Source organism: Panicum virgatum, chromosome 9N (assembly GCF_016808335.1).
Source record: "Panicum virgatum strain AP13 chromosome 9N, P.virgatum_v5, whole genome shotgun sequence".
Taxonomy (NCBI): Eukaryota; Viridiplantae; Streptophyta; class Magnoliopsida; order Poales; family Poaceae; genus Panicum; species Panicum virgatum.
The window spans coordinates 9,905,786-9,926,241 of NC_053153.1; the positions used below are offsets into that span (position 1 = coordinate 9,905,786).

The window sequence follows — 20,456 nt, forward strand, 5'->3', positions numbered from 1 at the left end:
GGTGAAAAAAGTACCCATGGACATGATTGGATTGTTGTCTTATACTCATCAGAATGTCAATGAGTTTTTTCTCCACCAACATCCAAGGAGTACGTAGAAGAGTAATGGCCGCATGTGTGAGAGTTAAAAATATGTATGCAGTAGACTTTGACTATCCACAAACGCATTATTGTTGCCTTCTGAAAACTACTACTGTAGTACTTTATGCCAATTGCACTATATTCTCCTATCTCATTTGTTGGAATTGGAAGTTTGGAACGGATCAAAGGCTGGCTCTCTGCACTCTGCGGGACGGGGAGGATGGTAGCAGCCTGGCAGGGGTGAATAGGTGTAGCATTGGCCTCTGTGTAAAATATGGTGAACGCCCTTACCCAGATTGGGTGGCCTGGTTTCTATTTATATGCAGGTATTACGTACAAGAGATAAAGTCCAAATCATCAATGGTTACATGTTCGTATCAACACAGGATACGTTTCTATACATAGCTAAGAGATAGAATAGAATATACGGAGTAGACTCCGAGATAGACTCTCTAACATCCTCCCTCAATCTAAACTTCCACTAGCCACGAAGATTTAGATTGCGTTGAAACTCCTTGAGACTTTGGACTGACAATGCTTTAGTAAAGCCATCCGCCACCTGATCCTTAGAAGAAATAAACTTGATAAGAAGCTCCTTTCGTGCTATTCTTTCTCGCACAAAATGATAGTCAATTTCTATATGTTTTGTTCTAGCATGAAAGACTGGATTGGCTGACAGATATGTGGCTCCTAAATTATCACACCACATTGATGGTGGTTCTTTGAGATGAATGCCAAGCTCACCCAGCAATGACTGCATCCATATCAATTCGGCAGTTGCATTAGCAACAGCTTTATACTCTGCTTCTGTACTTGACCGTGAGACCGTTGCCTGCTTTCTAGCACTCCATGAAACCAAATTCTGACCAAGAAAAATAGCAAAGCCTCCAGTTGAGCGCCGATCGTCCAAATCTCCCCCCCAGTCGGCATCTGAGAATGCATGTAGTTGCATTGACGCAAATTTGGACAAATGCAACCGAAATTTCAATGTTCCTTTCACGAATCTCAAAATTCTTTTAGCTGCTGACCAGTGAGCCATCGTTGGAGCATGTAGATACTGACAAATCTTATTGACTGAAAAAGATATATCAGGCCGAGTAATAGTTAAGTACTGCAATCCTCCAACAATACTCCTGTACCTTGTACAATCTTCTGCTGTCAGTGGTTCACCTTTGAATGCTGAAAGTTTCTCAGATGACGACAGTGGAGTAGGCGCCGCCTTACAATTCTTCATGCCAACTCGTTGCAGGAGATCCAAAGCATATTTTTCTTGAGACAAGGAAATTCCATCTGAAGTTTGATTCACTTCTATTCCCAGAAAGAAATGCAGATCACCTAACTCTTTGAGTGCAAATTCAGATCTCAACTCCTTCAATAGTGTAGAGATAGTTTTATCACAGGATCCAGTGACAATAATGTCATCAACATAAACTAGCATATACAAGGTAACTCCAGAATGTTTGTAAATAAACAATGAAGTATCTGACTTTGATGCAACAAAACCAAGCTTGAGAAGTTTTGCACTTAACCTTGAATACCAAGCTCTCGGGGCCTGTTTTAATCCATAGATAGCTTTATCAAGTTTGCACACATAATTTGGAAATTCCAAACTTTCATACCCAGGTGGTTGCTTCATATAAACCTCCTCTTCCAGAACACCATGCAAAAACGCGTTCTGAACATCAAGTTGCCTCAATTTCCACCCCTTAGTCACAGCAACAGATAAAACAAGTCGTACTGTAGTAATTTTAACAACTGGACTAAAGGTATCTTCATAATCAATTCCATACCTTTGTTTGAACCCTTTGGCTACTAGACGTGCCTTGTATCTGTCTAATGTGCCATCTGCCTTTGTTTTGATCCTATAGACCCATCTGCAGTCTATAACATTTTTTTCTTGAGATGGCGGCACAAGATGCCAGGTGCCATTCTTCAAAAGAGCAAAATATTCGTCATCCATTGCGGACTTCCAATGTTTATTTGCCAAGGCGTCGCGGACACTTGATGGTTCCGCAGAACATGAAAGGCCATACCGAACAGTCCCATCAGTATATTTTTTAGGTTTACTAATTCCCTTTTTAAGCCTGGTGACTGGGCCAGCTGGTGTTGAGGACGCAGCAGGGCCTTGTGTTGAAGACGTAGCAGGAGTTGGGGCCACGGGTACAAGTGCAACAACAGCGGACGCGTCACCATGCAAAAAGGTCTCGCCATCAGTGTCGATTGCTGCGCCAACATTGCCCGCGTCCAGGCCAGCCAAGTCCACACCAGCACCACATCGCGTGTCAGGGCTAGCCGAGTTCGCGCCACATCGGCCATTGTCGGGGCTGCCACTGCATCGCCCGACAGAATCCTCGGAATCAAAGAGGGCAGCGCGCGCAGGTGTCCCTGGTACGAGGATCTCATCCTCAATTGGCGCACCAGGCTGCTGGACACCATATTGCACGTCACCAGCACCGTTTTGAGCAGGAATTGCACCATTGTTGTCCAAATGTTCAGGCCGATTCAACTGAGAAACCTGCAACCCATCAAGACAGCTAGAAGCACACTGATTATGATCATTAGTCACATCAGTAATGCAAATATCATGATCCCCATTGCGTAAGAATTCAGGAAGCAAAAGAATTTCTTTTCGAAGACGAGCACCGGCATTCTCATGAAGCTTAGAAAAAGGGAAAATTGATTCATCAAAAATAACATCACGAGAAATATAAACACGGCCAGTGCTAGGATCGAGACACTTGTATCCTTTATGAAGAGGACTATAGCCAAGAAAGACACACCTAGTAGAACGAAAGGCAAGTTTTCTTGTGTTGTACGGACGCAAATTGGGCCAACAAGCGCAACCAAAAATGCGGAGCATGGAATAATCAGGATCATGACCATGAAGGATTTTAGTGGGGGTATCAAAATCAAGAACTTTGCTTGGCAAGATATTTATGAGATAGGTGGCAGTGAGAAAAGCTTCATCCCAGAATTTTAATGGCATAGATGCATTTGCAAGAAGGGCAAGACCAACTTCAACTATGTGGCGATGTTTTCTTTCTGCAGAGCCGTTTTGTTGATGAGCATGAGGACAAGAAACATGGTGAACAATGCCAACTTTCTGGAAAAAAGAGTTCAATTTTTCATATTCACCACCCCAGTCAGTTTGCATAGTTTTTATTTTGCACTGGAATTGTCTTTCAACAAAATTTTGAAAATTAAGAAAGACTTGATAAACATCAGACTTCTTCTTAAGGAGATATATCCAAACATATTTGCTAAAATCATCAATGAAGCTTACATAATATTCATGTCTACCAACTGACGTGGGAGCTGGTCCCCTAACATCTGAGAAAACAAGCTCAAAAGGAACAGTAGACACACTAGTGGAAACTCCATAGGGAAGCTGATGGCTTTTTGCACGTTGACATGAATCACAAACTGACTGGGACTTAGACTCTGCTAAACATGGAAGATTTCGACTCTTAACAATATGCCTAACTATAGGAAAAGCTGGATGACCTAATCTGCTATGCCAGACTTCAGAGGATGGACGTTGGACTCCAAGGATGAGCTTATCATGCGCTTTTATATTTGGTGCTGGCAAGGGATAGAGTCCCCCTTCACACCTGCCGTGGAGGATGACTCTCTTCGACACCTGATCCTTAATGAGAAAGAAGGATGGGTGAAATTCAAGAAAAGCTTTGTTATCTTTGGCTAAACGATGCACGGAAACAAGGTTTTTATGGGCGCTAGGAACACAAAGGACATCTTTAAGAATCAGATCACGATTATGCATAGGGGTATGAATAGATGCATTACCAACATGACTAATAATCATACCTGATCCGCTGGCTGTGTGCACCTTGTCCTGCCCGTGGTACTTGTCACGCGTTGTTAGCTTCTCGAGCTCGGACGTGACATGATCCGTCGCACCGCTGTCCGTGTACCAATTTGTATCAACGCCATATGATGCCACAGCGTTGGCACTCTTCTCATCTTCAGCCTGATAGCTTTCATCCCATCTGTACCAGCAACGAAGCGCTTCATGTCCGCCTTTGCCGCAAATCTGGCATGATTCCTTCTTCTTGCCACCACTAGTGCGACCTCCCGGTCCACGACCTCCTGGACCACGACCTCCTGTTGTGCGGCCACGGTTGGGAAGACCACGACCCCCTCGATAGCCACCGCCACGCCCTCGCGAAGCAGCATTGACGGAGGACTGAAACTGACCCTCACCATCAGGAGTTTCCTTGAGCATTGCAAGACGCATCTCAAAGGAAAGTAATTCAGCATAGAAGTCGTTGATGGTGATGGTGCCAATACGTCCCAAAACAGAGGAGACGAGGGAGTTGTAGTCGAAGTTGAGCCCGTTGAGGACGAACGAGATGAACTCCTCATCGTCAGGGCCCTTGCCGGTCGCCACGAGTTCGTCGCGAATAGTCTTCATCTTGGCGTAATATGCGGCTGCAGTCATGCCGCCCTTCCTTGTGGTCGACAGCAGCATCTTCAAGTTCGTGACCCGCGCCTTGGAGTGCGCGGAGAAGAGAGACGTGATGGCTGCCCACGCTTGTGCCGCCGTCTTGGCTTCAAGCACTTGGATCAACACGTCCTTGGACAAAGAATTGAGGAGATACCCAAGAACTTGCTGATCTTGAGCCACCCATAGGGCGTACTCAGGATTATCGACCTTTTTGATCGATTTGTCGGCCGCCTCGACATCAATGGTCTTGGTCGGAGCTGCGCGCGACCCATCAAGGAGCCCGTCGAGCTGTGCGCCTCGGAGAGGAGGAAGGATCTGCGCCTTCCAGAAAAGAAAATTATCTCTGGTGAGTTTCTCAGAGACAGATTGACCGAGGAGTGAAGACGTTGTTGACGAAGTCGAAGTTGAGGACAACGCCATTGATGAACTCTGCGGAAGAGGTTGCTCTGATTACCATGTAAAATATGGTGAACGCCCTTACCCAGATTGGGTGGCCTGGTTTCTATTTATATGCAGGTATTACGTACAAGAGATAAAGTCCAAATCATCAATGGTTACATGTTCGTATCAACACAGGATACGTTTCTATACATAGCTAAGAGATAGAATAGAATATACGGAGTAGACTCCGAGATAGACTCTCTAACACTCTGTTGACATTAGTTCATCACATCAAACCTCACCCGCAGTTTTGCTGCTACTCTATTTCTTTGGTTGCATATAAATAAGTTCTTTTACCATTCAGATTTGAAAATAAGTCTAACATTATTCATACATGGATCAGAAGAAAATTCAGGTATTATGAAAAATCACATCACAGTTTGAGACTGGATTTTCTGAGTATATCAGGCCAGATATGAAACACCTTATTTGACACATGAGAGACGATTCTGTTTCAAAAGGAGTCCAAGAAGAATAAACTTACATTTCGGACGAACTCCCTAGCTCCTCTCCCTCCATTCTTAAATAGATGACGTTAATTCAAGAACTACTCCGAGTAGTTTTTCTTTCTGAAAAGGAGAAATTCACCTACTAAATATGTTTATAACATGTTCAACTTTAGCTGTGGAATTGCAAATTAATTAATTTCTAGACAGTGGCAGAGCCAGGATGCCTATGACCGAGGCACAGAGCAGTAGAGGGCAAGGCACAGAGCAGCGGAGGGCGAGGAACCACGGAGGCAGCCGAGGGTGACGAACCGACAGCCGCCGCCGCCTTTATTCATGCATCAATTTTGACAGTTCAGCTCTAGGGAAATGGGCCGGTCATGGGCTGAGTCTGAAGTGTAAGAGCAAGTATTATGGGCCACGGGGCGTCGGCGAAGTCCGAGCTGGATGAGAGATAAAGCAAGAGAGAGAAGGAATCGGGCGTTTCGCGAGACGCCCGCGGAAGCGGGCGGATGCAGAAGCGGGAGGCTCCCATTCGCCGCTGCGCTGCGCCGCTGGCTGCCCATTGGCCAATGCGCTGCACCGCACACGGCAGCTGCTGCAGGAGCATTAAATGGACGCCAAGCTGGCTTGTTTTTCGCCCAGGTGCCGGCGCAACCATAGCTCTTGCTCTAAGAGCATCTCCAGCATATTATTTATCTCTCAATTCTATATATTTTCTTTCTCTCTCTATTACCAATAATAATATTATTTACATTTTCTATAGCCAGTGATGTAGCAGAGTACTCAAAGGATAGGATTGAGGGAGGAATCCCCTTATATTGGAGCAAGAGGGAGGTGTGTTTTTACGATCACCAGAAAATATATAGGTATTGGCGATGGAATTAGTTGCTAGAGAACCTCCCATTACCAAAAGAATATATTTTTAGTATTGGGGAGAGAGATAAGCAATTTGTTGAAGATGCTCTAAATATTTTATCTTGTTCTTCCTTCAGTTTCCATCCGAATAGACCTCTATTCTCATAGTGGCTGAACCTCGCATGAACCGGCACCGGAGTGTTCGACGCCCCCAGATATGGCGGCCGCCATGGCTCGCCATACTGGTGGCTCCCCACCGTTCTGGATGTGGTAAGGAAACATGACTGGACGACCTAGCATGCATCAAGGGATCGAAACAGGTACAACGGATACCTCCAGTTGGTTCCTGATGATAGCGGAACAGTAGACATTGATCATGCATGCGTTTAACTTCAAGCATAGTAGTACCATCCCTCGTACTGCAATTAGGACAAGTGTTAGTAATACTATACTGTTTGGAGAGCAGTACTAGTACCGCACAACGTCTGGCTACAACCTACCGCTTGCTAGCCTGTAAACACTACTGTTGCATAAATCACAAGAGGGTCTTGCTTTTTTTACATTTCTTTTTCTTCAATTTGCGTGCTGTACATATTTGGCTATCGCCCTTCCGGCCTCCGGCCACTTGGACCGGCAGGAAGCTTTTTCAGGTTTGTGTTAGTTTAAGCCAAGTAGGCTAACTGAATCACCAATAATGGAGCGACCGATCATACGGGCGCATCCGTGCATGCATCATGCATAGTATCCCAGATACAGAAGCTGCCGCAGTTGGTAGGTTACAGGTAGGGGGGAGGCTCGACTGGTATGATGCGGGCGGGCAGCTCGATCGGCAGGGGAGCAGTGCGTGCACCTAAACCCTCCCCGGCCTAAACAAACGGGAGAGCTCGCTTTGCAACCGGGACCTCATCGTTTTTTCAATCATGCAGATATAGTTGTTTAAGATTAGGAAAACCCAGAATAGTGCTGCATCCACCCTAAGCACATGCATTTACAGGGGACACTTCAACTAACACGAGAGCTTCTAGCTAGTGGCAGCAGCAGCTGCTGCTGCTGTGTGTGCATGGGTCCATGCAGATCTCGGCTGCATAGTGGGATCGAATCTGGCTGGCACGTTGGCGTGGTGTGGTGCCTTCCGAAAGGAACTGTGAAAGTAGTGTGCGCCTTTGCTGGGAATAAAGGCACGTATGCCATCTCAGAGGACAGGAGCGAATATATTTTGCTTTCAAAAAGCAAAGTTCAGATTTTATTTTTGAAATACCAGTCACGGTTCAAATCTGTAATGGAGACGTAAGGGCGTATTTTTTTTTAAAAAAATACCGTGGCTTTGATGAGCACATGCTTTTGCAAGTACGATGCATCCAAAGGGGAAGAGAAGAAACGCCCCCGCGATCCGCCTAGGCACGACCACCCGGGCGCCCGCAGGAGAAGCGGTCAAGTCAAACGCGCAGGGCGCAGGGCCGGAGCGGCGGAACATTCCCCCGTGCGGCCGGCGCCCGTGGAGCCGCGTGCGAAGCGAACAGGAACAGGGATGCGCAGGCGCAGATGGTTCCATTCCTACGCGCTCCCTCCCGGTGCTGTCTCGGACTCGGTGTCTCCAGCGCCAGCAGCCGCGGGGGCGGCAGCCGGCAGGGGTGGTGGTCGCGGCGTCGCGCTGCTGCCCGCTGCGGTGGCTGATGGGCGCAGCATGTCAGAGACTCAGAGGTGGCTTTCTCGGAGCGCCCTGGGCCCGTTTGGATGACACTAGCACAAAAAAATTTTTGCCTGTATGAAGTACTAAACGAAGTTTATTTGTAAATTTTTTTACTGTAACTTTTCGCGACGAATTTAATGATAGTAATTAATTGATGATTGACTACAGTGATGCTACAGTAACCAATTTCTAATCGTGCGGTCAAAGTCCTCATTAGATTCGTCTCGCAAAATAACATAAGTAATAGTTGTGAAGTTAATTTTACAAATTGTTTTTATTTAGTAATTAGTGATCAAAGTTTTTGCCTACTGGAGTAACCAAAGGCCCTGGCGTGGCGGGTGCCGGGTGGCGCCGCCGGGCAGGCGGCCCCACGCGCTGGGTGCCTCGTCCCGTCGTCCGCCGAGGCCTTGCCGCGCGTCCGGTCTGAGCTCCACCCATCATCGGCGAGAGCCGAGAGGCCGCTGGGTGGTCGTAGGCAGCCACCAAGTTGACTTTGACTCTCTCCTTGGTGCCCGATCGGCGGGTTAAGGGGGCGTTTAGTTAAAAAAAAAATTTATGCAGTATTCATTACATCGAATTTTTGGATATATATATATGGAGCATTAAATATAATTGAAAAAAATAATTAATTACATAGTCTAACTAATTCCTACGAGATGAATCTAATGACGCTAATTAATACATAATTAAATATTATTTGTCAAATAACAACGAAATGTGCTATATTACCAAAACTCAAACTTTTTCACCAACTAAACACAAACAATCAACACGAGTCATGTCGGGCGGCACGGAGCGTTTGCGTTGGTCTGTCTTTTCTCAACTAACGTCTGGTTCGAAATTCAGGCCGCGGCAAGCCCGAACGAACGCCGCGAAGTTTTATAGCAATTTAAATCGATGGGCAATTTTCTGCAGGATTTGCTCCGAATACAGCTAGTTTCTTTTTTTTAAGCATACAGTTAGGTTTCTTTAACCATTTCCAGCTCACCAGGGTGCTGAACGCTCGATTTTTTTATTGTAGCTAATGACATACCGTAAAAGGAATTGTTAACGCGCTACGTTCGCCTGGCAATTTTGCTCCAGCACCCGCTAACAGAACAGACATCGTCGAATCACTACAGCTAACGCGGCCACTAGTAAATGCTTAGATCTTGGCAGTCAATGCTCCAGAAAATGTACAGCCATGGTGCGCTATTCACGAGCTACTTTTTTCGGAAGGAGCTGAAAGTGGAAACGCAATTGGCAACACACGTATATTCAGAAACGATTCACGCACATTATTCTACAGCCTCCTGTAACATTTAACACCGTTCCATGTTTACCGTCATGTGATGCCAAGCTACCGGTCTACCCTGCAGGGCAGATCGTTGGGACGCACAAAGAAACCGAACCAGAACCCAGCGGCCGGCGGCCGCCCACGATCCAGCCACCAGCTGACCCAGTGGCCGCGCCGGCCAGCCGGCCGCAGCCGCAGGCCCGCTTGACCCAAGCACAGACCACAGCAGCAGCGGCCCCTAGCATCGTTGACCCTCGTCCCCGCCCATCCCATTCCCATCCCATCAAAAACCCCACCAAACCCCCCGAACCGGCCACACCCACCCGACCAACCCACCGCGCACCAGTTCATCTCATCACGGCTGCGCTCGCTCGGCTCTACCCATTCGGCCCCAGAGCCGAAGGGGGCCAGCGCCGCCAGATCGATCCCCAGGAACCTGAAGTCCACAACTGCCTGAACATCCACAGCCAGCAGCCAGCCGCGCTGCCGCCCGCGCGGTTCGGCCTGGCTGCGAGTGAAATGAAACCAACCAAACGTGGCAACAATGGTCTTGTTTGGTTCTCCAACGCTATTAGTGCTATAAAAGAAATCTCACATGTATAGTGTGCTAAATGAAGTCTATTTGTAATTTTTTTTAGAAATAAGTATAACTTTTCGCGACGAATCTAATAATGGTAATTAATTGATGATTTGCTACCGTGACACTATAGTAAACATCATCTAATTACGCAGTCAAATGCCTCATTAGATTCTTCAGGATCACTAGCGCAGGGATTCTGAAATTGATTTTGTAAACTAATTTTGTTTGACATTATAATTAACAATCAAAATGTCACTATTTAGTACGGTACAAACTAAACGGGGCCAATTCGCGGACAGCGCAGAGGGAGGGGAGGCCAAACCAAACCCTTCCCATTCAAAGCCCCCGAGGATTTCAAAAACATTTAACAGCCTGCTTACGCAAAAACAAAACCCCGGAATACGAGCACCGGCTTCCCTCCTCTCCCGTCTCCTCCCCCTCCTCCACTTCTCTCGTTCGTCTCCTACCTCCCTCTCTCTTCCCCCGCTCCGGCCGCCTCCGCAGGCGCCGCGCCTGCTGCTCGCCGGCGCGCGTCGCGGCCGCGGCGAGCTCGGGAGGTGCGGAATTCGGGCGCCGCTCGTGCTGGTTTCGAATCGGAGGGAGAGGGGGAAGCGGAGGAGTAATAATTGGGAGGCTGTTGGGGGGAGTGTAACTTTGGGCATTAATGGCCGGGTGGTGAGAGACGCCAAGGGAAGGGAGGGCTCGCTCCTGTGGTGCTGGTGGTGGCGCCCTGTGTTACCTGCGTAGCTCTGCCTCTGCGCCCCCCCCCCCCCCCTCGCCTTTATTGCGTTTAATTTCCCTCCGAATTCCAGCGCTTCCGCCTCCTCCCCAATCCCATCGACACCTGTAACGCGGAGTGGCCATGGAGGGCGGCGGCGCCGGCATCGGGAGGAGGAGGAGGCGCTCGAGGTGATGGTGCGCGCGCGCGGGCTCTGGGCGCTGCTGCTCGTTGCGCTGGCGGCGGCGGCGGCGGCGCCCGGGGCGGTGCTGGCGCAGGGGAATCTGACGTCGCGGTCGGATCTCCGGGGGCTGTACGCGCTGCGGGGCTCCCTCGGCCTCCGAGCGCGGGACTGGCCGCGGCATGCCGACCCCTGCGCGGCGTGGGCGGGCGTGGGCTGCCGCGGCGGCCGCGTCGTGTCGCTCACGCTCGTCGGGCTACGGCGCACGCGGCTGGGCCGCCTGAATCCGCGCTTCCAAGTCGACGGGCTGCGGAACCTCACTCAGCTCGAGGTCTTCAACGCGGCGGGCTTCGGGCTCCCCGGCTCCATCCCGGCGTGGCTCGGCGACGGGCTCGCGCCCACGTTCCAGTCCCTCGACATCTCCGCCTGCGCCGTCTCGGGGGAGATCCCCGCCTCGGCGCTCTCCGGCCTCGGCAACCTCACTACACTCAACCTCGCAGGGAACAAACTCTCGGGGCCCCTCCCGGCCGCCGCGCTCGCGGGGCTCACGCGGCTCAGGACCCTCAACCTCTCGGACAATGCCTTCTCGGGCGCGCTACCTGACGCGGTCTGGTCGCTCTCGGTGCTCAGCGTTCTCGACATCTCTCGGGCCAACCTCACCGGCGCATTGCCCACGACAGGGCTTGCGCTGCCAGCCAATGCGCAGGTGGTGGATCTGTCGGGGAACCTCTTCTATGGCATGGTACCGGAGGCCTTCCGCCGGCTGTTCGCTGGGGTGCTGCTGGCCAATATCTCTGGGAACTACTTTGACGGCAAGCTAAATGTGACCGATGGTGGTGGTGGGAATGCGTCGTTTGAGTTGAATTGTTTCCTTGACGTGCCTGGACAGCGTACCCAGGCCGATTGCCAGCAGTTCTATGCCAGGCGTGGGTTGCCCTATGATGGGCCAGTCAACCCACCCGCGCCGCAGCCTGAATCTGCACCGGCAAGGAAGAAGAAGCACAAGAAACTGAAGTACATACTGATTGGGGCCATTGGCGGAGGCCTCCTGCTGGTAGGTGCGCTTGCAGCCCTTGTGTTTTGTTTTGCGTATTCTGGGAGGAGGAAGCATGACCAGAGGGAAAGTGGGGCAACGCCAAGTGCGCCATCGGGAGTGGCAGCTACCGCCGCGGTTGGAGCTTCTGGTGGCACACAGCCTTCTGCATTGTCTGCAAACACGGCGAAAGTTGGCGATTCATTTGCTTATGACCAACTTGCCAGTGCGACCTCAGGATTTGGGGAAGAGAGGCTTATCAAGCACGGTCACTCAGGTGATCTGTACCATGGGGTGCTCCAAGATGGAACTGCCGTGGTGGTGAAGAGGATCACGGCGCGCGTGGCTCGTAAGGATGCATATCTGGCAGAACTAGATTTGTTTGCGAAAGGAATGCATGAAAGGCTGGTTCCATTCCTGGGGCATTGTCTTGATAAAGAAGAAGAAAAGGTTCTTGTGTATAAGTTTGTTCGAAATGGTGACTTGTCAAGTGCACTGCACAGAAAATCAAGGGATGACGATGAGGGCATGCAATCTTTGGACTGGATAAAGAGGTTGAAGATTGCAACAGGGGTGGCTGAGGCTCTTTGCTACCTGCACCATGAGTGTACTCCACCGATGGTTCACAGGTATGACCTTGTGTGTAGTTTTATGGATGTTATATTTGTTTCAATTGGGTATTTGTTAGCAATTTTTTTGTTTAATATGATAAATTCATAGATTTATTGCTGAAATTTGACGCTTATCTCAGCTCATTCATTCTTCTGATCATTACACGGGGTTTAGTTGTTGAACATCAGTCATCACCACTCATATTTCACAATTGATTTTTCTTCCTATTCATACTGGGGGTTTGAGCAGTTGCCGCCACCAAATTTACCCACAGAATTAGTGACAGCTAGGAGTACACCAAATATACGTAATCTATCCCAGCGACCCTGAATCAGCAATTAAATATTTTGTGCTAGATGCGACATATTCCATGCCTCATTCAGGTCCTGAAAATTCGATGCGGCAATGATGTTATTTGTTTTAGTTTCTTGTTAAGAGATTTGTTTTCTGCTGGTCTATATCATTTAAACACCCACCAATTTCGGCATGCAAAAGGCGGGAAGTTCTTTGTTGTCCTGATTTCACCAGGCATTTTTTTTTGTTTTGTTATCAATGTGAAACATGTAGTAGATGACAACAGATACCGATTTGTGGCTTCTCAGTTTTATAAACACAAAGGATTCTGACGGCAGAGACACTTTTTTTTTCCCAAGATCAATAAATTAGATGCAATGCGAATGCGCTGTTGGCTAATTTTATGAGTTATCTTCTATTACAGGGATGTGCAAGCCAGCAGTGTCCTTCTTGATGATAAATTTGATGTACGCCTTGGCAGTTTGAGCGAGGTGTGTCCTCAAGAAGGGGAAGGACACCAAAATGTCATCACAAAGCTGTTGAGATTTTCTTCGTAAGTTTTAGAGCCCGCCTCTCCATGGCTCATTTCTCTTTTCCATGCTAAACGCTTGTGTGGAGTTTGCAAATCCATACTGCATTCATTATTTGCATCATCCTGTTTCATTGGTAGCTTTATTAAACTATGCTAACCAGGAATTTTAGTAGGTGAATTAATTTTAAGATGAGCAAATGAATATTTAGTGAGCTTAAACAGCAGTGTCAGCATTATTTGAGCCAATCATTAGACAACCCTACTGTAAATTCCTGGGCCTGTACTTTGTCACGTTCATGTTTTCCTCTGTTGATGTGATGAAAACAAAATCCAAATGATATCAGTAAGTGTGATAACTAGAGCTAGTAAGAAAATGCAAGCCTAGGTGCCGTAAGCTATTTTGTCTGCCTTCCTCCCATTGCACTTTCCATATATTAGCATCCATGAACACATTTGTCTTATATTAGCATCTATGAACTAGTAGTACCCTTATGTTATTTTATAGTCAGATGACCGATTGTATTATTTCAGTACTTCCAATTTCTTATATTAAGTAAATCCTTTTCCATCTTCTGATGCCATATTTTGTGGAATCGCAGGACGGCGGATCAAGGTTCTTCTGGTGAGTTTGTGCATACAGCCTTTCATTTATTTCAAGCATTTTCATTTTCCAATCTATAGAATTGGTCATCAGCCCTCAGTTTCCTGGTGAAAATAAACTGATAAAGACTCCAGTCTCCAGTGTCCCATTTGTCTGTGATAAATGCTTCAATATCATCTCTTAATTCTAGTTGTTAGTGGATGCAAGTTAATTGATCAAATCTCTCTGATGTAAACAGGTTCTCCATCTGCAACTTGCTCATATGATGTCTATTGCTTTGGAAAAGTTTTACTGGAGCTGGTGACAGGAAGACTTGGCATTAGTGCATCAAAAGATGCTGCCACAAGTGAATGGCTTGATGCCACCCTGCGGTGTGTCAATATTTATGAGAAGGAGCTTATGAGCAAAATCATCGATCCAACGCTTATCATTGATGAGGATCATTTGGAGGAAGTCTGGGCAATGGCGATTGTTGCCAAGTCCTGCTTGAATCCGCGGTCTTCCAAACGCCCGCCGATGAAGTACATTCTAAAAGCACTAGAGAACCCCTTGAAGGTGGTCCGGGAAGATAACGGTTCCAGCTCGGCCAGGTTGAGAGCTACATCATCACGGGGTTCATGGAATGCCGCACTCTTTGGTAGTTGGCGGCATAGCTCGTCTGAAATAGGTCCTTCAAGGGATGACAACATTCTGAAACGATCAGAGACAATCAAGTCATCTGGTGGGAGCAACGGTGATCATTCTTCCTCCCGCAGGAGGCAATCCAAGGAGATCTTCCCTGAGCCTTCTGGCTCTCGTGACACCGAGGATTAGTGATAAAGGAGGACCTTTCTTTCTGATCCTTACGGTAAAAGGGTGGTCTCCATGAAGGGCTATGTTGGAGCTCCGCTGGCAACTTCTGATAGAATTCATTCGTCCAAAAAGTCAGGAATGTGAATTATCTCTTCTTGTCAATGGCTACACATCAGCACTGGCGCCATGGTAATCATTTTTGGGGGAAGTTGCGGATGGTATGTAAGGTGGACCTTGGTTGACGACAATGGCGTGCAGTTGGTGGTGGTAGTCAAGAATTCTTTCACTGTTGGAAGTCTGGTGTCTCTCTTCTGTCCATTTTCCTTTTCTTTTCCCTGATTAAAGAAAGAATGCGAGCTGATTCTTTTTCTTCTCCCTACTGTAATTGATTGCTTCATTATTGATCATAGTAGAAATGTTCGTTTAATTGATGCCTGCCAGGCTCTTGTGTTTTGTCTCGCTCCTTTTGGATTTCTTCTTTTTCTGTTCCAGTTTAGACGGGGTCCCGGAATGTTTTGGAGGTGTGGTGTCACCGTATGGGAAAACTGATAGTGCCATTCTAGGTGGGCCAGAAGCACTAGAAAAGGCCGAAAACCTGATGGTGCCTTTAAGAAAAGGCCAAATCTTCAAGTGTTGTCTGTTTGTGACGCGCTATTGTGCCGACGGCCCGGCCCAATAGAAAATGGCGGGAGCAATAAAAAGCAGAGCGCCTGTAGCTCAGTGGATAGAGCGTTTGTTTCCTAAACAAAAAGTCGAAGGTTGGACGCTTGATGATTCAATCTGATTGCGCGGAAGTCGTGGAAACAATCCACCAAGGTGGCATGCCTACAACAGCAAGTGCTCATATCTACGACGAATGCGCCCAGATTTGGCAAGATTTTATTTCGATATCAATAGAGCATTGTAATAGAGAAACAAATTGTGTAGCCGATGAATTAGCTAGAATGGCAATGGCCTCGAATTTGACATGTAATTGGGTCGATGAACCCCCTAGGAACATCCTAGAAGCTTTGGTGAACGATGTAACAATGTTCCAAGATCAATAAAGTGCGCCAAATGGCTTCAAAAAAAAGTCGAAGGTTGGAACCCTTCCTGGCGCAATTACCATTTTTCTATTCATGCTCAGATTTTATATTTGTTGCCTTTTTAAAATGTTAATAAAAAATTGGTTGCCATTATTTCCGGTATGGGGCATGTTGTACTCACTACTCATGTGACCGTTTGATGTCCATGCCTTCACAATAGTGACGCCATCAATTATGGCCAACTCCTTGCCTCATTTTTTCCCTTAAACTCGTCACATCCTCTTCTCATAATTGAAAAGGAAAACCTTTTTAAAAAATATATTAATGAAATTACTAGATGTCACAACTCACAAAGAATCTGAAAACCATTAGATGTCTGAGGATGAACAGACAAAAACACGAGGGTAAGAACATAGAAGCAATACATAGGCTACAGAGTTTCTTCTATAGTTCTATGCCATGTCATTAGAAAGGATGTAATGTCCAGAGTTATTGTCATTAGGATGTTCTATCACAAAAACATTTTAAAAAATAAAACCATTAGCATGGAGCTGAAAGTTCTCAAATCATCGACAATATCACTCAAGTTTCGAGTGTGAAAAGATAATCCTCGTAAAAAAGCAACATATTGAACAACAAATAATCAGAGTGGTACTTATGATAGGTACTTATTCATCTGACAACCACTGACAAATAGTATTAGTTATTCACTAACGAAGTACCTTGTACACCATTTCTCTGGGCATAAAATCAACCATGGTGATATCCAATTGTACCATGTACTGAATGAAATTCGAGTACTGCTACAACTTTGATTATGAACGAGTAATACAATGTCTCTTATTTTCATTTATTCATGCGAACACTCCCTTGGTCCTGTCCTCGTCAATTTCCTGTCAGCATAGCAAGCAGATACTACTCAGCTAGCTTTAGCAGCAAGTACCGATGGCTGCGGTTTAACTTCAGGAACCATGGTCCCATTGGTGACAGGGTTAGCATGGTCAGTTTTTGCATCATCTGACCAAAAGTTAGCTGTTTCGATGTCATCCTTGATCATCAGCTCTGAGTACTCCTCATGGTTGTAGATCACATCGCTGTTCCCCCCAAACTCTACCGGAAGGACTTCAGGATCAATGTACTTGTACAGGACCTTCATGCTCTCCTCATCCTTCTGGTAAACAAAGTTCACCTTCTCGATTGTTTTCGGGTCAAGGAAAACTTTAATAACCTGAAAGAATTTGCAAAATTTTAAGTTTGAAAAAAAGCAAACAATTTTTTTCCTGTATCAACACACATGATGGCATTGATTTTTTATGAAAAAAAACAGATACATAGAGTAAATTTGTGAAACGAGAAGGTTGAGAGTCCATACCTTAAAAAAAGCCTCAAATACTTTTGGGGGATTAAATAGAAATCCAATAGCCAGCCTGTCAGGGTAATGATTTTGCAGTATGTTCGCAGTTTCTCTGGCGGTTTTTATGGGCGAGGCATGGGCCATTGTCCATCCTGTGAAATCTATCAACCATACCATTTTCTCTTGAGCTTCAGGCAGGTGGAGGATAGCATTCTCCAAAGTATATACAAGGAACCGTATCTGCCCTTCATGGGACGAAGTATTCTGGAATTTTAAAAATAGCATACAGGTGAATCCTGAGCTATTGAAGCTAGAGAGACGAGGATTTTCAAAACGTAGCAAACAATAGAAAGTGTGAGTTTTAAAAGAGTGAAATTCTTGCCTGTTTTGTAGGCCTCATAACTACAATAGTTCTGTCCTCTCTGTCTCGGAAACTTGCCCTGTACATTTTACCTGTTTCCCCTTCAGCAGAAACATCAGGCTAAAAGGAGGTCAATATGACGTTTAGTCGCTTGGCCAGGATTCAGAAAAAAGAATAACTTGAGCAACACATGCAGGGACAAATAAGGAAGAGCAAATTTACCCAGCGAATGTCCTCAGGCCTGTAAGCTGCTCGCCACTTCAGACTTTCTTCCAACATTTTTCTTGACTTGGCAACATTCCAGTTCCTGGCTTCTAGGTATCTTTTCAAGCACGCTTCACTGCAGTACTTCTCACCACGGGCAGACAAAGGCCCAAGTGCAACTTTCAGTTCATTTATCTGCTCATAGGAGATTGTTGCGTGAGATTTCTCTGCTCATAGTTTATCAAAGCTAACAAAATGCACCAATATTTGCAAGCCATGTATTGTGCATTCACAGATTTATGATGGAATGAAAATTTTTTAAACTTACCTTTGCTTTTCTCTGCTCAGCATCATTTGAGTTAAAGTCAGGGGCATGCTTTCTCCTAAACATTATTTGTTCCGCTCTGAATGATGCTCAGACATAAAATATATTATGCATATAGTCAAAATAACAATACTACATAACCACACACCAAATACAAAATTTCTCTAAAAAATCGAAATCAAAGAAAAAAGCATTGACGGCAAGGTGAAAAAAAGAGAGATTTACTTGTTCGTATGGAAAAAGAGGGTATTAAATATTATTGATTCATAGACAGGTTGTAACACTTTGCTTTCAGGATATTTTACAAGCTGTGCAACCATTAAACTATACACTTTCTTTTCAGGGAGGGAAAATAATGGAGTAGACCACATCCAGGATGGCCCCATTTCTGCATGCCCAAATAAAGACGACACCACTGGCGGAGCTTCATGCGGGCCAAAGGGGGCCATGGGCCCCCCTGGCTTTGCAAATTTTACACGTAATGAACAGTGATTTTGACACTGACGTGTTAATTGTTTCAATCCAAGAAGAATAGCATGGGCCTCTTAACCTTTAGTGCCTTGACATGAACATCCTAATCAATAAAGGACACCAACATTAAAGAGACAAGCATAGAACAGGCAGCACCCAGTTACATCTGGTATGCCCCCGCTTGAATCCCGGTTTGCAATTCCTCTGTTTGTCTGATAGCTGCAGTGTCAAATTTCCTGTGATTACATAAGACGGCAGCACGGAAGGCCGTAAAGAGCAGGGAGCAGCTCGTATTTGATTTCGACCGGTTTGTTACCACTAGTCGAGGGAAAACTCTATTGCTCTAAACAATTGCTTGCAGGTGCCAATGAGCTGACACAGGTGAATTCTTATGGATCTGACATGAAGACATGGCAGAGGTAAGACTACAAGAGCATGCACATTCCCAAGGCAGGGGGCCGAGATCTCTGGACTCCTAAAGGCTCCGCGGCGAATCTGCACAACTTCCCCCCTCTAAAGGCCATTGTTTTACTTATTTCATGCCAATGCTAACGGTATAAAGTACTCTAAACAAAGAACATAAAAGGCGGCTTTAGGGGGATTGGTACAAGAGAGCATCTCTGTAATCTGCAGTCCGTACCATGCCAAGTTCAGAACTCAAGCGGCAGCGAATTCGCCACGGCCTTGCAGGACTCGACTCTACCCAAACAACAGGAAGGAGAGGGGGAAGGAAGGGTTCCGTACCAGGCAGGATACGCAGGAACCCGCGAAGTGGCGCAATGGAGAAAGGCTGTCAAGAAAGAGCCTCTGCCAGCGCCGCGGGGAAGAAGGGGGACGCGAGAGTTGGAGCGCGCTTTCTGCTCCTCCCCGTCCCGCCGTCCTCCAGCGCTCCTGTATTCTCGGGGCGCAGGGATTAACGCAACCGCCCTCGGCAATGGGAATGGGAGAAGAGCCACGCCGTTCGCGGCGGGAGAGAGAAGGTGGGTTGGTCTTGTTTAATGCCCCTGGCTTCCACATTTCTTTGGATCCTCCATGATGCCGCTGACGTGTGCCCAACGGACGGGCACGATGCCGGATCAGGCTAGTTGCCGCGGACCGACGGCTGAGATTCGGGTGTGGTGCGGAAGCCGCCAGCGCTTTGGCCTTTGGCGGCACGTGGGTGCAGATCAACGGGGATCGGGGGGCCCATTTGTTCCGGTTCCGCTCCCGCGACTGCAGGGACTGACGCGTGGACCCGACGGGCGTCCGGGTCCGCGTGTGCACACTCTGCAGTCGACTACGCCGAGAGCTTGCGCCGACGTCTTGAGCAGGTCCGAGTTACTGTATGCTGGAAGTAGTTTCTGCAGTGCTGCAGAAAAGACTCATCCGTTCATGCTGGTTCCCACGCGACACACCGACACCGCCGCACCGTTGCCGGCGGCACGGAGCGGAGCGGCGTGCACGGTGGTGTTCTATGTCTTGTTTGGCAGGCAGAGCTCCGGCCAGAGACCAAACGGGTGCTCATGCACCGGCTCCGGGGCCGGAGCCCCCCAAATCACGCTCTCTGGAGCTCTTCGGCAGAGCGGGAGCCAAAAAAAGGTGGCTCCGCGCGGCTCCTCCTATCCCTGGACGCCCTTGTCCTCGCGAGGCGGTTGACAGCGAACGGAGGGAACGAGGCGCGGAGGGAGCGAGGCGCGGCGGCCGGCGGCGCGCGGAGGCGGGGGACCGGCGGCGCGCGGAGGCGGACGGGACCGGCGGCGCGCAGAGGAGAGGCGGGCGGGACTGGCGGCGCGCGCCCTCGCTGGAGTTTGAGGAGGCAGCGGCGGGGCTGGGTGACAAGGGAGTTGCGAGGAAGGAGGAGGCGGGTGCGGGCTGGGCGAAGGGAGAGAAGGGGGAAGAGGGAAAAAGAAAAAGGAAAAAAGGAGGAGCAAAAAAAGGCAATTTAGACTTTTTACAACTTCAATCCAGTAGGTGAAGCTGTTTTGCCAAACGTTTTTCAAAACGACTCTAGCTCCACCAGAGAAACCACTCCACCAGAGAAGCCGGAGCCGGAACTGTTTTGGAGGAGCTGGAATCCTGCCAACAGTGGCGGAGCCAGGGTGAACTGCTAGGGGGGACTGAGCAACGTTGATATCACA

At 47.6% G+C, this 20,456-nt stretch overlaps 2 protein-coding genes and 1 non-coding gene across 3 annotated transcripts; 1 reads left to right on the plus strand and 2 right to left on the minus strand.

The window, feature by feature from the left end:
* Window positions 1-4,334: 4,334 nt before the first annotated feature.
* LOC120693665 lies at window positions 4,335-4,473 on the minus strand. Its single transcript, XR_005683121.1, has one exon. It is a non-coding gene; the product is annotated as a small nucleolar RNA Z247 (small nucleolar RNA).
* A 5,747-nt stretch (window positions 4,474-10,220) lies between these two features.
* LOC120690287 (probable LRR receptor-like serine/threonine-protein kinase At2g16250) lies at window positions 10,221-15,052 on the plus strand. Its single transcript, XM_039972886.1, has 4 exons — window positions 10,221-12,397; window positions 13,099-13,227; window positions 13,806-13,828; window positions 14,046-15,052. Exons 1-4 carry the CDS (start codon window positions 10,749-10,751, stop codon window positions 14,618-14,620), a joined length of 2,376 nt encoding a protein of 791 aa, XP_039828820.1. The 5' UTR covers window positions 10,221-10,748; the 3' UTR covers window positions 14,621-15,052.
* Window positions 15,053-16,270: 1,218 nt separating this feature from the next.
* On the minus strand, window positions 16,271-19,345 carry LOC120691569 (phosphatidylinositol transfer protein 3-like). The gene is made up of 6 exons (XM_039974665.1): window positions 19,084-19,345; window positions 17,872-17,947; window positions 17,562-17,738; window positions 17,361-17,459; window positions 16,997-17,242; window positions 16,271-16,852 (listed from the first exon to the last, which is right to left on the minus strand). Exons 2-6 carry the CDS (start codon window positions 17,932-17,934, stop codon window positions 16,544-16,546), a joined length of 894 nt encoding a protein of 297 aa, XP_039830599.1. The 5' UTR covers window positions 17,935-17,947; window positions 19,084-19,345; the 3' UTR covers window positions 16,271-16,543.
* Window positions 19,346-20,456: the final 1,111 nt, after the last annotated feature.

What these genes read in the sequence shown, in the direction of transcription:
- LOC120690287 (XM_039972886.1), top strand. Translation starts at nt 10,749, where the DNA reads ATGGTGCGCGCGCGCGGGCTCTGGGCGCTGCTGCTCGTTGCGCTGGCG. An exon ending in ACTCCACCGATGGTTCACAG is followed by an intron (nt 12,398 to 13,098) that starts GTATGACCTTGT and finishes CTTCTATTACAG; the next exon opens with GGATGTGCAAGCCAGCAGTG. An exon ending in GGCGGATCAAGGTTCTTCTG is followed by an intron (nt 13,829 to 14,045) that starts GTGAGTTTGTGC and finishes TGATGTAAACAG; the next exon opens with GTTCTCCATCTGCAACTTGC.
- LOC120691569 (XM_039974665.1), bottom strand. Translation starts at nt 17,934, where the DNA reads ATGTTTAGGAGAAAGCATGCCCCTGACTTTAACTCAAATGATGCTGAG. An exon ending in GGCCTGAGGACATTCGCTGG is followed by an intron (nt 17,460 to 17,561) that starts GTAAATTTGCTC and finishes ACCTCCTTTTAG; the next exon opens with CCTGATGTTTCTGCTGAAGG. An exon ending in TATTTGAGGCTTTTTTTAAG is followed by an intron (nt 16,853 to 16,996) that starts GTATGGACTCTC and finishes AAATTCTTTCAG; the next exon opens with GTTATTAAAGTTTTCCTTGA.